The 15,919-nt window shown below is 34.3% G+C and overlaps 1 protein-coding gene across 1 annotated transcript; it reads left to right on the top strand.

The window, feature by feature from the left end:
* Positions 1 to 1,563: 1,563 nt before the first annotated feature.
* Positions 1,564 to 15,645, top strand: LOC117683513 (uncharacterized). The gene is made up of 4 exons (XM_034452801.2): positions 1,564 to 1,901; positions 5,129 to 5,344; positions 10,697 to 10,825; positions 14,945 to 15,645. Exons 1-4 carry the CDS (start codon positions 1,592 to 1,594, stop codon positions 15,442 to 15,444), a joined length of 1,155 nt encoding a protein of 384 aa, XP_034308692.2. The 5' UTR covers positions 1,564 to 1,591; the 3' UTR covers positions 15,445 to 15,645.
* The last annotated feature ends 274 nt before the right edge of the window (positions 15,646 to 15,919 follow it).

Genomic DNA, 15,919 nt, shown 5'->3' with positions numbered 1-15,919 from the left:
CAATTATGTTCAAGAACAAAGTCGTGTCAGCAGCGATGATTTGTGATGAGGTCCAAACACTGTTTCACTTTCGGTTTGTCTGAGTAACTGCATAAACTGCGTAGGAGAGTTGATTAAAATCAACTCTCAATTAAGAGTGGATCAAAGACCTTATTTTAATCAGATTGCTAGGGCATAACCTTCGCTTAAACACAAATAATTAGTAAATTCAATTTTCTGCTTTTCAGGATAACGTTACTAGGCTTTAATTCTTGTAATATTCCGTCATTATATAGTTGTCACTTAATAGATGTAAGTTCGGTTGGGGTAAAGTCGTACGCAGCTAGATCTTCTCGATAGCTTATATACTAATTGTGCTAGAAAAAAGAGGAACTAGCAATAGTGTATCAAATGGATTTTGATCGCATCAATTTTTTGTTTTACTTTCAATATTTCGAGATAATACATAAATGGTTAACTCAGTATTCAAAAATAAGAGGAGTTCCGAGTGACCACCTTCACATTAAAAAGCACCATCATATAAAAAAGCACCATCATATAATAAAGCACCATCTTCACATAAAAAAGCACCTTCACATTAAAAAGCATCATCACATAAAAAAGTACCATCTTCATATAATAAAGCACCATCTTCATATAATAAAGCTCCACCTTCATATAATAAAGCACCATCTTCATATAAAAAAGCACCATCTTCATATAATAAAGCACCACCTTCATATAATAAAGCACCATCTTCATATAATAAAGCACCACCTTCATATAATAAAGCACCATCTTCACATGAAATAACCACAGCATAATATAATAAAGCACCATCTTCACATGAAATAGGCACATAAGGCAGCTATGGCGTTCCATATGTTACAATGGATTAATTGGATTACGAGTCAGTGGCATCGTGAAAAAGAGAAGGTAAGAAACTCACGTTTGTTTAAATAGAGGTACTATACCTAGGATAATCTGCAAATAAATATATTTTTTTAAAAACGTCGACTCGTACCTGGTCGGAACAGGATGTTTAACAATTTTGTAATCGATTGTCATCCGGGCCACCTCCGTCTAATTAAAGTAGTATTAGTGATGTTTCTAATATATAGACCTGTCTCTCGATCTGTCTCTTTCTCTCTCTCTCTCTCTCTGCATGTGACCGTAATATCAGTTATATTTGTCCATGTATCTACATGAGTTCAAATTATTGCCAATCAAAAATGCATTGCAGGCACATAAATATGTCTCTCCAGGCACGTAGCATCGTTTTTCAAAGTGAGGGGGTGGGGTAGGGGGTGGGACTGACTCATTCAAAGAAAAATCTTACCAAATTCCGACGGAGGGGGGGGGGGTCAATATATAACGTTCATTTTCTTAATACGACTCACATAAAGTGGAAGCCCCCCTCCCCTGGCCCCTCTGATGCTACATGTATAATATATACCTGCTTTGGGGCGGCTGTACTAAACTTAAGGGCGGTTGTAAATTCCTTTACATATATTTGAATTCTCTACGAGGAGGCGGTATGCAAAAGTTAAGGGACGGATTGACCGAGACGGTTTTATATGGGAACGAATTGACTTGGCACCCTTGCACAGCGATGGCAGAGAATGCTGAAGACCGCGAGCGTGTTCTGCAATCCTTAAACTTTCAAAGTTTCAGAAGAGTCTTGTTTGGGTTGTTGAAACTTGGCAATCTTTGTAATGCTATAAAAAGTAAATCGTTCATAGACGCAGATAGTGATTATGAATGCATCATGTACGGGGACTTTCCTTTGGCCATAAACTTTTCCCTTATTTTCGAACCTGGAATACTTTTTCTGAAAGATGTCATCGGCAGACGGGTGGAGGGGAAAATGGATTACGAAAAAAGGGCCCTGCAGAAATTGGAAGATTATGTGAAGGAAATGGGTAAATATTATAACGATTGTTTTCTACGTTATCTTGGCCTAGTTGGCTGCAATAGTGTAAACCACAGGTGCTACAGGACCAACCCCCTTCCCCCTCCGCCCCCACCCCAAGTATCTACACCCCCGGCTTTTTTTTTCAAAATGTTTGTTTAAAATAATTTTTTGCAATGATTGTATACATTAGATTTTAAATATGTAATGAAAAGATAATTTAAAGAGAAAAATGAGTAAAGTGCAGGGGGTGTAGATACTGGGGGGGGGGGGGGGGGGGGCGGAGTTGGGGTTGGTCCTGTCCTCAAGCACCTGTGTTTCTAATTACGTCTAGACTACGTTGTGAAAAAAAAGATAATATGCCAACATGGTCAATGCATGAATATCTTGAAACATTTCCCATTCATCAATTTAGTTCCACTTTTTCACAGGAATGTGTATTTATATTAAAATTCGGCCAAATGTACTGCGTAAACATCTCTGTAGGTACTGGCATGCGACCAGTTCTCGCCAAGTACCATTTCTCGCCAGTACATTGGGACGTCATTTTATCAACACTTAAAATTATAGATGAAAAATGACGTCACAATGTACTGGCGAGAACTGGAAGCACGCCGGGAGAATATATCGGCTTTTATAGAAAATCTTTTTTTGTGTGTAGAAATACATGAGATAATAACTCTAATATGGCAGTGCAGCTTAATAACATCGTGCCCTCTAAACTAATATTTTAATTAAATTTTGATTGTCTATGTTATTGACAGTTTCAGACACCTTTTGGGCTAATTTAGATCCATAAAATACTAAAGCATGATACATTTTCTAAAACGAAAAAAAAAAATCTGTAGGAGTTTTAGTCCATTTTGAACATTTCTAGTTTTTAGCTCACCTGAGCTGAAAGCTCAAGTGAGCTATTCTGATCACATTTTGTCTGTCGTCCGTCTGTCCGTCTGTCCGTAAACTTTTCACATTTTCAACATCTTCTCAAGAACTACTTGGCCAATTTCAACCAAACTTGGCACAAATCATCCTAAGGCAAAGGGGATTCAAAGTTGTGAAAATTAAGGGCCACACTCGTTTTCAAGGGGAGATAATTAGAAATAAATGAAAAATTTCGAGAAATTTTCAAAAATCTTCTTCTCAAAAACTAATCAGCCAGGAAAGCTGAAACTTGTGTGGAAGCATTCTCAGGTAGTGTAGATTCAAAGTTGTGAAATTCATGACCCCCAGGGGTAGAGTGGGGCCACAATGGGGGGGTCGAAGTTTTACATAGGAATATATAGAGTAAATCTTTAAAAATCTTCTTCTCAGAAAGTAATCAGCCAGGAAAGCTGAAACTTGTGTGGAAGCATCCTCAGGTAGTGTATATTCAAAGTTGTGAAATTCATGATCCCTGGGGGTAGGGTGGGACCACAATGGGGGGTCGAAGTTTTACATAGGAATATATAGAGTACATCTTTAAAAATCTTCTCAGAAAGTAATCACCCAGGAAAGCTGAAACTTGTGTGGAAGCATCCTCAGGTAGTGTAGATTCAAAGTTGTGAAAATCATGTCCCCCAGGGGTAGGGTGGGGCCACAATGGGGGGGTCAAAGTTTTACATAGGAATATATAGAGTAAATCTTTAAAAATCTTCTTCTCAGAAACTAATCAGCCAGGAAAGCTGAAACTTGTGTGGTAGCATCCTCAGGAAGTGTAGATTCAAAGTTGTGAAAATCATGATCCCTGGATGTAGGGTAAGGCCACAATGGGGGGTCGAAGTTTTACATAGGAATAGAGTAAATCTTTAAAAATCTTCTTCTCAGAAACTAATCAGCCAGGAAAGCTGAAGCTTGCGTGGGAGCATCCTCAGGTAGTGTAGATTCAAAGTTGTGAAAATCATGACCCCTGGGGGTAGGGTGGGGCTACAATGGGGTGGTCGAAGTTTTACATAGGAATATATAGAGTAAATCTTTAAAAATCTACTTCTCAGAAACTAATCAGTCAGGAAAGCTGAAACTTGTGTGGAAGCATTCTCAGGTAGTGTAGATTCAAAGTTGTGAAATTCATGACCCCCAGGGGTAGAGTGGGGCCACAATGGGGGGGTCAAATTTTTACATAAGAATTTATATATATATATAGAGTAAATCTTTTAAAATCTTCTTCTCAGAAACTAATCAGCCAGATTAGCTGAAACTTATGTGGAAGCATCCTCAGGTAGTGCAGATTCAAAGTTGTGAAAATCATGATCCCTGGGGGTAGGGTGGAGCACAATGGAGGGTCGTAGTTTTACATAGGAATATATAGAGTAAATCTTCAAAATTCTTCTTCTCAGAAACTAATCAGCCAGGAAAGCTGAAACTTGTGTGGAAGTATCCTCAGGCAGTGTAGATTCAAAGTTGTGAAAATCATGATCCCTGGGGGTAGGGTGAGGCCACATCGGGGGGGGGGGGGGGGTTAAAGTTTTACATAGGAATATAGAGTAAATCTTTAAAAATCCTATTCTCAGAAACTAATCAGCCAGGAAAGCTGAAACTCGTGTGGAAGCATCCTCAGGCAGTGTAGATTCAAAGTTGTGAAAATCATGACCCCCAGGGGTAGGGTGGGGCCACAATGGGGGGTCGAAGTTTTACATAGGAATATATAGAGTAAATCTTTAAAAATCTTCTTCTCAGAAACTAATCAGCCAGGAAAGCTGAAACTTGTGTGGAAGTATCCTCAGGTAGTGTAGATTCAAAGTTGTGAAAACATGATCCCTGGGGGTAGGGTGAGGCCACATTGGGGGGGGGGGGGGTGTTAAAGTTTTACATAGGAATATATAGAGTAAATCTTTTAAAATCTTCTTCTCAGAAACTAATCAGCCAGATGATTCTTTATAATTGTTAAGACTTTGGCTCCAGGACAATTCTTCGGCCTCACAAGAAGGTTCAGGGTTTGATGTAGCTTAATATCCCATGTATAAACAATTGTAAAGGATCTTTTTGAGGACAGCAATACTCAACATGTGATATGACTATAAAATCATCCTGTTAGAAATGGGACTAATGATTATAAACATAAGAATATCCAGGGGGAAAAAATGGATTTTATTTATACCGGATCTACATGTATTATTGTACATTGTCCAGATTGTTTGTATTATGACTCCATTAAGCTGATTTTATCATACCTATTGTTCCTCAGGTGAGCGATGTGGCCCATGGGCCTCTTGTTCATCAATTAAACTTATTAATGTTCATCTCTGATGATTTCAATTTCAGACTATCATGCAGGATGTCTCAGGAAGGTACTTTTTGAGACGGAACAACGTCCGCGAAAAGATCTTACTGAAGGAGAAGTAGCAGTGACTTTGACAGAGCATTTACTGGGAAAACTAGCTCCAGGAGATTCATATGTAGACGATGGAAAAGCCAGGGGAAAAGGACCGTGTCTCTGTGGATGCAATAAGAGCCCAAAATACAGATCTACAGGAATAGGTACAATACAGTAAAACACGGTTATAGGGAACACGCTTATAATGAATTGATGCTTACGGCAAAGTGCTTTTCATTCCCACTGACTACGGTATATAACACGTTTTAGACTTGACCGATAAACCGAATTTCGGTTAGGCCTAAGAAAAAAAATTGTTTGTTTCCGCTTTCCCATCCGACCCTAGCTTTTACCCCCCGACTCAAAACTTTTTTTTAAGGATTTTTGATGGAAAATCGTTTATTTTCGTTTTTTTCTGATTTGGAAAATAAATTACTCAAAATTTTGGTCACAAAAACGCTTGAAGCAGTTACTCTTCTCAAATCAGTGTAACTCAAACGTTTTGTTTCAAAATGGCTGTATGTTTCCATGTATTGTAAATATTAATAATGCTCTCATCGTTGGCAGAGGAAGTATCTGATATATATATATATAATATCATTTTTGTTTTTTCTTAAGACCTGCAATAGACAGGAATGATATTAAAAGTATTTCTCATTTTATACCATTCAGCAGTGTCAGTATCTTACCGGCATGTATGGATACTGCAATATTAAAGGGAAACAAAAATATTTAAAAAAATAAAAAAAATTTCCGACCGACCGACCCTACTTTTTTTCAGCATGAAAGCGGAAACAAACCATTTTTTTTGTTAGGCCTTATAGCAAAGCAAAATCACCCATCCTTGACACTTTATAATAACCGTGTTTTACTGTAATACTTATAATATGCTGTTAAAAGAAGTATATGTTGTACACTACTCATGTGCGGATTCAGAAAGTTTTTCAGAAGGGGGGTCTGAAGGTAATATTTGAGTGTGGGGGTGCGGGGTTCCGAGGCATATTTTTTGTAATTTATAATGTAATTTGGAGAATTTTGAATTTTGCAGGGGGAGGGAAGGTTTGGACCCCACTGACCCCCCTCTAGATCATTTCATGCTGCTGACATTATACATTTACAGTGCTTTTAAGAGGCTGATCCAGAGGCTACATTTCACCAACTTCACTGAAAAAGCCAAGTCAATTTTTGGCTACATAACAGTTCTTATTTTTTCAAAATACTTATAAGAAAAGAAGTTATAAAAGTCAATGCTTTTTAACTTTGAGATTACACAAACCCAAAAGATTCAAAAGTATTCCAGCATCCTCAGTGAAAAGTTGTTTAATCAATAAGATACATATTTTTTTCATTATATACTTTAGCAGCAATCTATTTATACCAAATGTAATGTTACAAGAGAGCTTTCGCTTCTCCAATGGGTGTAATTATCAAGTGCTGGTCAAAAAGAATTTTGATAACAGAAAATTGCATGTCAAAATAGAGATAAATTAATGGGTTAGTGTGGGGAGATAACTGGTTGAGCATCTCTGATCAAGTAGGTGTTACTATATACAGGGAAATATTCCCCCCGTTTTATTTTTGCCCCAATTGTCAGCAAGCGAATTTATAAATAGGCAAATTTCAATGTCTCGAATTATCTCTCTGCAAACACAGCGGTGACTTGGCAAATTCAAGATGGGACGGAACTGTTTTCAAGTGTATAAGGGCAAAAATTACATGGGGCGAACCTAACTCTGTATACAGAAACTACATGTATATCTTTTGGCATTGGGCAAAAGGATCGAATCAACCTCTTACTGGTTATTGCCTGTGTTGGATTGAATTGGTCTTGTTGGCCAGCATAACTTTCAAAATAAATGTGATGTAAATTGATTAAATTGATTTGGTATTCAATGATATATATGTTTTAAAAACAAACGAAATGAAGATCAGCAATGGTAGTTATGCAGCTACCTTATTAAATTTTCATACTATCCACTGGTTTCCTAGAAACAGAAGAAAAGGGACAATTTTTACTTTTACTTTGTCAATCAAACTTTCTGAAATTTAAAGGCTTGTTTCTTGCATCTTGTATATTATCATGCTGTCAAAAGTATTGAGAATGGTTTTAAAGGAACTGGCTAGTAAAAATAATAAGCCTGGGTTTTTTTCTTTCTTTTTTTTTTTTGTCAGTTTTAATGTCAAAATTTTAATTGAATATTGGAATCTTGGAAATGAATTGGTTTATTGTCCTATGAAGTGATTCATATAACAAAACAGTCCTTAATAGGTTTTAACCACATTGAAAGAGATTCCTTGTATTAAAAATAACTGCATTTACAGTGAAGTACATTGAAGCGTTTAATAGGGGTTAACTCCAGAAAAGTTTCTTTGTAATGTTTTGACTGACCTTTGTCCAATCAGATGGTAGCTGGGCGGAGTTAAGACATTGCCGCTCGTGACTTAATCTAAGAGAGAGAGAGAGAGAGTTAATGGAGTAAATTATAGACAAGAAATCATATTAACGCAAGCGTCAAATGGGCTGCAAAAATATAGTTGTATGCATCATCCGTCATTGGTTGATTACATAAAAAAAAAACAAGCCACAAACAATAACTTGTTGGTTGTACATGTACTAATTTTAATGGTATATAGTAATACATTTTCAGCAACAACTTTTGATGTTTAACAGTTTATTATTAAGAAATGAGTTCGTTACTGTAAGCATTTCTAACGGTAATTGTATGATCATTGCCATAGTATGAAGTAATAGTGAACACATTGATCAACTCATCATTATTCTCTTGGATATTATGTATTTCAAACCATTTTGATTTTTTTGTTGCATTGTATTGAATTAAAACTTAATGCATTAGTTTATATGACTTCAAGGGACCACATAATAAAATAGAAATGGATTATTTTAAAGGTACATGTAAGATCATCTCATCCGGTAGAATCTACACAATGTTAGTAGAATTGAAAAATATGACAGATATTTTTTTTCCTATTTTATTTGACGCAGCACATAGAAATTCAAATATATCTTCTATAAAAAAGTTCATGTCATTCAGGTCTTTTGAATGTCCCTTATACCAATCATTGTCCTGCATTGTTTTGAAACGAATGAAAAACTCCGAAATTTTCCGAATAGATTATAGATGAAAAAAAATTGCCTAACATTACAGTCTATGACCTACTTTGCATTTACGAGTAAAAAAAAATGTGTATTATATTTTAAAAGGCATTAAACATATTTCTACATGGAAATTTACTTTTAGTTCATGAAAAAGGCATAATATTAATTCTATTTTTGAAAAAAACTATCTCGCAGAAACACAGGGACAATATTTAAATGTATATCAAATAAAGGACCGCCTTCTGGCTCCCCGTAATGACGCAGATGTGTAATTTTTTATACATAGACCTTAATAAATCTGTTTGCCAGTTCATAACTAATGGTGACTTCTTCATCGGCATCACTTATAATTTACTCAATTCACTTTCTCTCTCTCTCTCTCGTTCAACTCACGAGCGGCAATGTCTTAACTCCGCCCAGCTACGATCTGATTGGACAAAGGTCAGTCAAAACTTTTCTGGAGTTAACCCCTATTAAACGCTTCAATGTACTTCGCTGTAAATGAAAGTAAAACAATTAGGAAGTTGTATGCAGAATTGAATTCAATTGACCAATTTTCACATCAGATTGGCTAATGCTTGTACATGGCACAAGCCTTTCCCTTGAATCATTGGGTGATGGGAATTAAGTACTCATTAAGTACTGCAATACACAAGCCTTTCCCTTGAATCACTGGGTGATGGGAATTCAGTACTCATCAAGTACTGCAATACTTATAATAGTTTCACTAGCTATAAACATTTACAATGTGTTGTTAGTAGAATTTTTAGAATTTTATGTATATACATGTAACTACATTTTCTTTCTATTAAAATTCATCATTTTAATAAAACATGCTTAATACAGTACTTAATTTACACACTGTGTTGTGTATTTTGTAGGTCATAAAGACGTTTGGTATGGGTTTATTATACCCCCGCAAACGAAGTTTAGGGGGGTATATCGGTTTCACCCTGTCCGTCTGTCTGTCTGCCGTCTGTCTGTAGACGCAACTTTGTCCCCCCTATAGAACTTTTTATTACTGCATGGAACAGTTTGAAAATTTGTACATATGTTGAACACCATCTGAAGATGTGCACCTGCAATTTTTTTTAAGATCAGACAAGATTTAATGATTTTATGACAGTTTTCATTTTCCTTATTCTATATATTGTACACTAATGTTGAAAAGTAAGGGAGGTAATCCTTACAGAATTTATTAATTAATTAATAGTATTAAAACACTCTAAAATATATTTATATAAATACATACAGATGGAGGTTTTTTGTCTTTATGTCTTAATTAATAAAAAAAATTATTTTTTATAAGAATTCTATCAACTGACAATGCAAAGTTTTTGTTTGTCAATGATAATTTCTTAGGAGCTAATAAGAACATCAAAGACAAGTGTGGCTGAATTCATTTGTCCCAAGGGAGCCATTATCTGAGCCATGGTTCAGATGGAGCATGTGGGAAATTGTTAATCTGTAAAATGAGTGATGGTTTTGGGGCTATTTTAAAACTATTTCATGTAAACCAAAAGTTCTATCATTATAAGGAAATAAATAATATCATTATTAATAAAGAAGTTAAACTATTTTAAGAGGTTGTTTACATTTATTTGTCAATTAAATTGATGAAGTGACCCTATTGGTCATTAATTTAAATGAAATTCAAAATAACTGATATGATTGTAGTGTTTTGGCAATTTTAAAATTGTTTGTAATATTAAATTTTCTTTTTTACATATTTTTACATAGTATGGTAATTATGGTAATGTTTTGGGAGTTTATTAAATTTAACAAGCTTATCAAAGAAAATCATAGTCCTATGTGATCAATTTTCTGATATGGAGTTCCATTGTGCCTTAGGAGAAAGTGAGGAAAATTTGAAACAACTAATTGCATCTGTCAAGACTCTTATTAGAAAGATACTGAAAGGTTTATCAACAGAAGAGCATTGCTTGGCTACCAGTATTTCCATTTACTGCAAAGGGAGGGGTTATTGTCATTTTGTTGGTTTCTCTTTAAATCAATTAAATTTTTAAAAAATATATCATCAGATACATACATTTGTAAATGTATTACTGTTATAGATATGTATTTACAGATAAATTCTGAAAATTTTGATTTTAATTTTTCTTTGTAAACTAATTTTTTTTTCTTTTACAATTCTAGATTTTTTTTTTGTATGTGTTCCAAACCTTTATTATTCAATTCAATTATTTGTCCCATTTGAAATTAGCCTTGCGGGGGTATTAGTCCCATTAGGACAGTTCTAGTTGATATTTTGTTGGTAATGAAGATGTCTGGCATGGGTTTATTGATATTTTGTAGGTCATGAAGACGTCTGGCATGGGTTTATTGATATTTTGTAGGTCATGAAGACGTCTGGCATGGGTTTATTGATATTTTGTAGGTCATGAAGACGTCTGGCATGGGTTTATTGATATTTTGTTTTCATCTCATACTGGGATACCAGAAAGTATTGCAACAGTAACAGAGACACTTTCACCATCTACATCTCCTGTGGATTTAGAAACAGAAGGTACCTTTTGCTACTCTGATGGTTTCTTTGTCTTTTTTTTTTTTTCAAATTTTATTGTCATTTTCAAAATTATTACAAGATATCAAAGAAACAAAGTAAATTTTTATTGGCACTCACACGCCCTTTCATAAACTTGCACACATAACTATCAGAAACATTCTAATTGTTTACATGAAAATTACAGTTCAAAAATATTTTTCCAGTTTGACCATTGTTTGTGAAATTTTACAATTTCACATGATTTAATTGATATGTGGTTTCTTTGTCTTAGCAAGTAAGATTTTTAGCTCAAGGTCACTTCAAAGTTAACACAAACATTATGTTTTGTTAAAACTTTAATATTTTGCCCACTATAAGGCCTAGGTTCATCAAATCTTGTAAGTTGATGCATCTTAGGACCTGTTTACTCAAAAGTAGGTCACAATGCATCATGGGACCTTGAAGTGTGTCAACTAAAATATAGGTCACCATGACCTACTTTCTAAATTTATTGCCAATCAGTTGCTAAACATTAAAGGTCATTACTTAAGATAGAAGAAGGTTTAGAATCATCAATCTTTGTCAGTTGATGCATTTTGTGTCCTCGAAGTGTGTTAACTAAAAAGAAGGTCACAGTGACCTACATTTTGAATTTTGCAGGTATTCATTTTGATTTTGATATTGATGCATATATAACTTTGCTACTTTGAGGCCTATGATCATGCATCAACACTTGTCAGTTTATGCATCATGGGACCTTGAAGTGTGTCAACTAAAATATAGGTCACCATGACCTACTTTCTAAATTTATTGCCAATCAGTTGCTAAACATTAAAGGTCATTACTTAAGATAGAAGGAGGTTTAGAATCATCAATCTTTGTCAGTTGATGCATTTTGTGTCCTCTGAGTGTGTTAACAAAAAAGTAGGTCACTATGATCTACTTTTGCCAGTTTAATGCCAATTCAGATACTTATTGGCTTATAAATAATCAATCATCAAGCTATGTCTGTTGATGCAACTTGGATCCTCAAATTGTGTCCAGCAAAAAGTAGGTCACCATGATCTACTTTTGCATTGTCATGGCTAATAAAAATAGAAATTGGCTTACAATCATCAAACTTCGTCAGTTGATGCATTTTGGCTCCTCAGAGTATATGACTAAAAAGTAGGTCACCAGGTCCGACTTTTGCAATTTTATGGCTATTCAGATACTTACTCTCTAAGCATCACCAAACTATCTTAGTTGATGTATCTTGGGTCCTTAAATTGTGTTTACCATAAATAGGCCACCCTGTCCTTCTTTTGTAAATTCATGGCTAATTCAGGTACTTACTGACATTGAATGATCAAACTCTGTCGGTACGTCAAAATCACAAATATCAATGTAACAAAAAACGTTTGTCAAAGGGAAAGAAGGAGGGGTGTTGCTGAATATTGTTTTTAATTCGTTTGTTAATGTTGATTTGATGTACCCGGAATCATGCGAGAAAATATCCCTCCTTAAATGCCCCGTTTACTTTTTAGAAAAAAACCCCATATGTTTTAGAAGAAATAAGCCTAGTTGTTTTGACATTATTTACATTCAGTAGAGTTTTATCATTGAATTTTACTTGCCAGGTTCCAGCAATCTGAATATGAGAATTCACAAATCCTTATAATGTATTTTAACATACAATATCACTATAAGATTAAAACCATTTTAACAAGACCTCAGACTTTCAGTAGGATGTTACTATCTATTTCTTGCCTCAATACAAGTTAAAATGGCGCTGGTTTCAAGCAAAATATACTCCAATTGCGTAGTCTTCGCACAAAAGCCTGACAAATCTTGTTTATATTAGAAAGCCATGGCTGAGTGGCCTACAATGAAATAGACAGGCCTACGTCACATTGCTTAACACAACTACTCAAAGTCCAAGCTCTTGTTAAAATGGTTTTTAAGTTTTACAAGACGGTCAATGAGAGAGTGTGGCAAAGAACTATGCCCACTAACTCTAGATTCCAGCCTTCATTTCACACCCATTTCATTAAATATGACAATATTGCCACAAATTTTTTTTTAGCACAAGCAAGAGTTTAATTATGGTAATAATACCAGTGTCAAATTGTTAATTGTTCTTAATTACATGTATTATGCTTTTTATAAGGGAGTTGGACATGTTGGAGGATGTTATTCATTGAAATCAGGCTTTATACATCAACAGGTTTTAAAATAGAATTTTGATTTTTTTTTTAAAATAGAGTAAAATATCTTATGTCTGTAAACATAACCCTCCCAATGTGAAACAACAGAAGCTTTAGTATGAACTTGTTAAATATCAATTCATAGTTGTTTTAAAAAGGAAATTTTGTTTGTTTAAATGGGGGGGGGGGGTTAAAACATTTTCTGTTGCTTTCTTTAGTGATAAACACAAGTTTTACTAAAATAGAAGAGGTTAGGTAGAATTTCCAGAAATTTCTGATTGTACTCTCAAAACAGTTCTCCACAGCATTTTATAAAGTAAAAGTAAAATGACCACTTTTATATTCAATAGGGCATTTGCAATTTTCATACAATGTTCTGGCAAATATTTAAACATATACAACCTGTTTTATTTTTCTTTTAGTAGTAGATTCAACTTTTCAGCTTCCTCAATACACAATATTTCTAATCTCAGCAAATCTATAGGGATTAGATCTAGACTACTTAGATTTATTATAGCTCTAGACTTTTTGTGGATTTTTGGTCATCCATATAATTAGGGCCCCGCAAGGATTTGCGGGTGCCCTATAGTAATCACTCTGTCTGTCCTTCTGTCTGTCCTCTGTCACTCTTCCATCCACAAATTTTCTGTTTTTTTCTTATAACTTTTTTTATGGTTGCCCAATCAAGTTCAAATTTGGTATGGTAGTTCAGTAGGCAGAAATACATATTTTGATGCGAAGGTTGGTTCTCTATGTCTTCTGGTTTGGAGCTAGGGTGGTGGGGTAGATTCCTTAACTATGCATAAGAATGAATGTGCAAAGAGAGATAACTGCTGAGAATGTTACCATTCTATACTTGGAAGGCTGTGCAGTATTTGTCCTTTGGGATTAATTAACCTCCACAGGAAGAAAATCCTAAGCTTTATCTTTATCTGTCACATTGAGATTAATTGCAGATTGTCTGCAAATGAACTTTGTTTTGATGTGTAGTATTGTGTACATTCTTTGAAATATGGATTTAAAATATAATATTCCTACTTTATTTTAGTTAAAATACCATACACAATGATTTATGATAATTTTATTGAATTCTAAAATCAAGACATATATTAAGATATCCTTTTTCACTACCTTATTTTTTAATTATTTATTTTATTTTTTTCTGCCTTAATGCTGTTAATTTTAACAGGTAATCAGATAATAACCCCATCTGTCATTTCTGAAAAAAAATCTTATTGTAAATTTAGAAGAAAAGGATGAGAGAGCAGAACAATTAATCCCCTGGGATTAATTATCTTGCCTGCTGCAGAAAATTTAGAGGCTTATCTCTATCTGTCATATGAAGATTAATGAACACCTTGTCTGCAACTGATGTTTGTTTTGAAGTTGAGGTCAACCCTGGTTGATACAATGTATTTGCATTCGCTGAAGGCTTGCCTTTTATAAAACACCTGTTTAAATCTTTTTTAAATACACATTTAATTTAGTTTTTTTTAAGACATAGGTTATCCCTGTTTTATGCAGATACAAGGTTACTATTTAGAGTTTTTGAACATTCAGGAATTATCTTGAAATTTTAAAGAAGATTCATTGTTAATATAAAGAGGATGGAATTCAAGGTTTTTTTCACTTCTCTATATTAATTGTCAAAGCGGGGCCCTTCCTGACTGGTCAGTTTTGTAGTTTCTCTTGTTTTGGGGCAACATAGCCTCATCTATTAGGTGATATTGTTTGGTTTTTTTTTTTTTTTTTACTTTTGTTGATTCTTTACAGCGTTGTATTATACCTAGATGGCCATTAAGGTCATTAGATTGTATGTTTCCTCTAATGGAAGTTGCAAAATTTCATAATCAGCAGTTTGTTGTAATAACATTTTCATATCCATGTGACATTTTTTTCTTCATTGAAATCAACATTTTGTGTGTGTCACAGTATGTGTGGGTTTATTTTACAGATGAAGATTCTCCTGATGAAGAAAAAATTTCAGAAGATGCAAAAGGATCGGAAGACCAGGCTATTGCACAAACAATTGTATTTTCATTGCTCAAGCGACAGAATTACCCATCGTGTCAGCACCATTTAATACCGAATATTGTAATAACTCCAACTGAATTTCGAGTTAATATGTATGATGCAGTGAATGACATTCTCCTCAGTAGCTTATCGCTAAAATTATTTGATCCTTATTTTGAGAGCTTACAGATTGAATCGGTCATAATTCTATGGATGGTTCTCCACTATCGTATTTTTTGTGCTGGAATCAAAGTTAATGAACTCAAAGAGGAGTTTAAAAAAATTGACATCCAGGCAAATTTCAGGAAAATAGCGAAATCAAAATGGGACATATATTCTAAATCATTAAAGGAGAATATAAGCCATTTTCCAGAAGAGAAAAAGAAAAATCCAATATCTTATGATACATACTGGCGTGCAAAAGAACTTACGTATGGGTGATCAAGTGATTGAGGTAGACAAAGTGTCAGAATATTTTAATCGTGTTTCATTATTATATTCATATTGAAATCATGCTGTATTATATATGCCAGGCTGAAAAAACATTAATATGTTAGCTTGAGACTTTATTTTTAGTTTTTTTTATACTAATTAAGGTCCTAATGTATGTCTTCATAGACGAATACGATGATTTTTTCTGGTTCTTCCTCTTCCTTTTTTGACGTGTTATAATTAGCAATTACCCAATCAAAGAATCTTGGATGAATTTACATACAAATTTAACTGCATTGTGACACATTCTGTAGGCTGAGATTCATGAAATTATGTTAACATTTAAGCAAATTAGAACTACGCCAGTTCAATAGTAATTATTTACTGTTACACTGTTTCCATTTCTGCTCACCTGAACAGAATGTAACGGAGCAAAACCGTGTTCAAAGGGCAAATAATCAATGTAACATGGTGAATGTCTTTA

This window comes from Magallana gigas, chromosome 10, assembly GCF_963853765.1.
Source record: "Magallana gigas chromosome 10, xbMagGiga1.1, whole genome shotgun sequence".
Classification (NCBI taxonomy): Eukaryota; Metazoa; Mollusca; class Bivalvia; order Ostreida; family Ostreidae; genus Magallana; species Magallana gigas.
The sequence above is the reverse complement of the archived record's forward strand: the minus strand, read 5'-3'. Positions and strand labels throughout refer to the sequence as shown.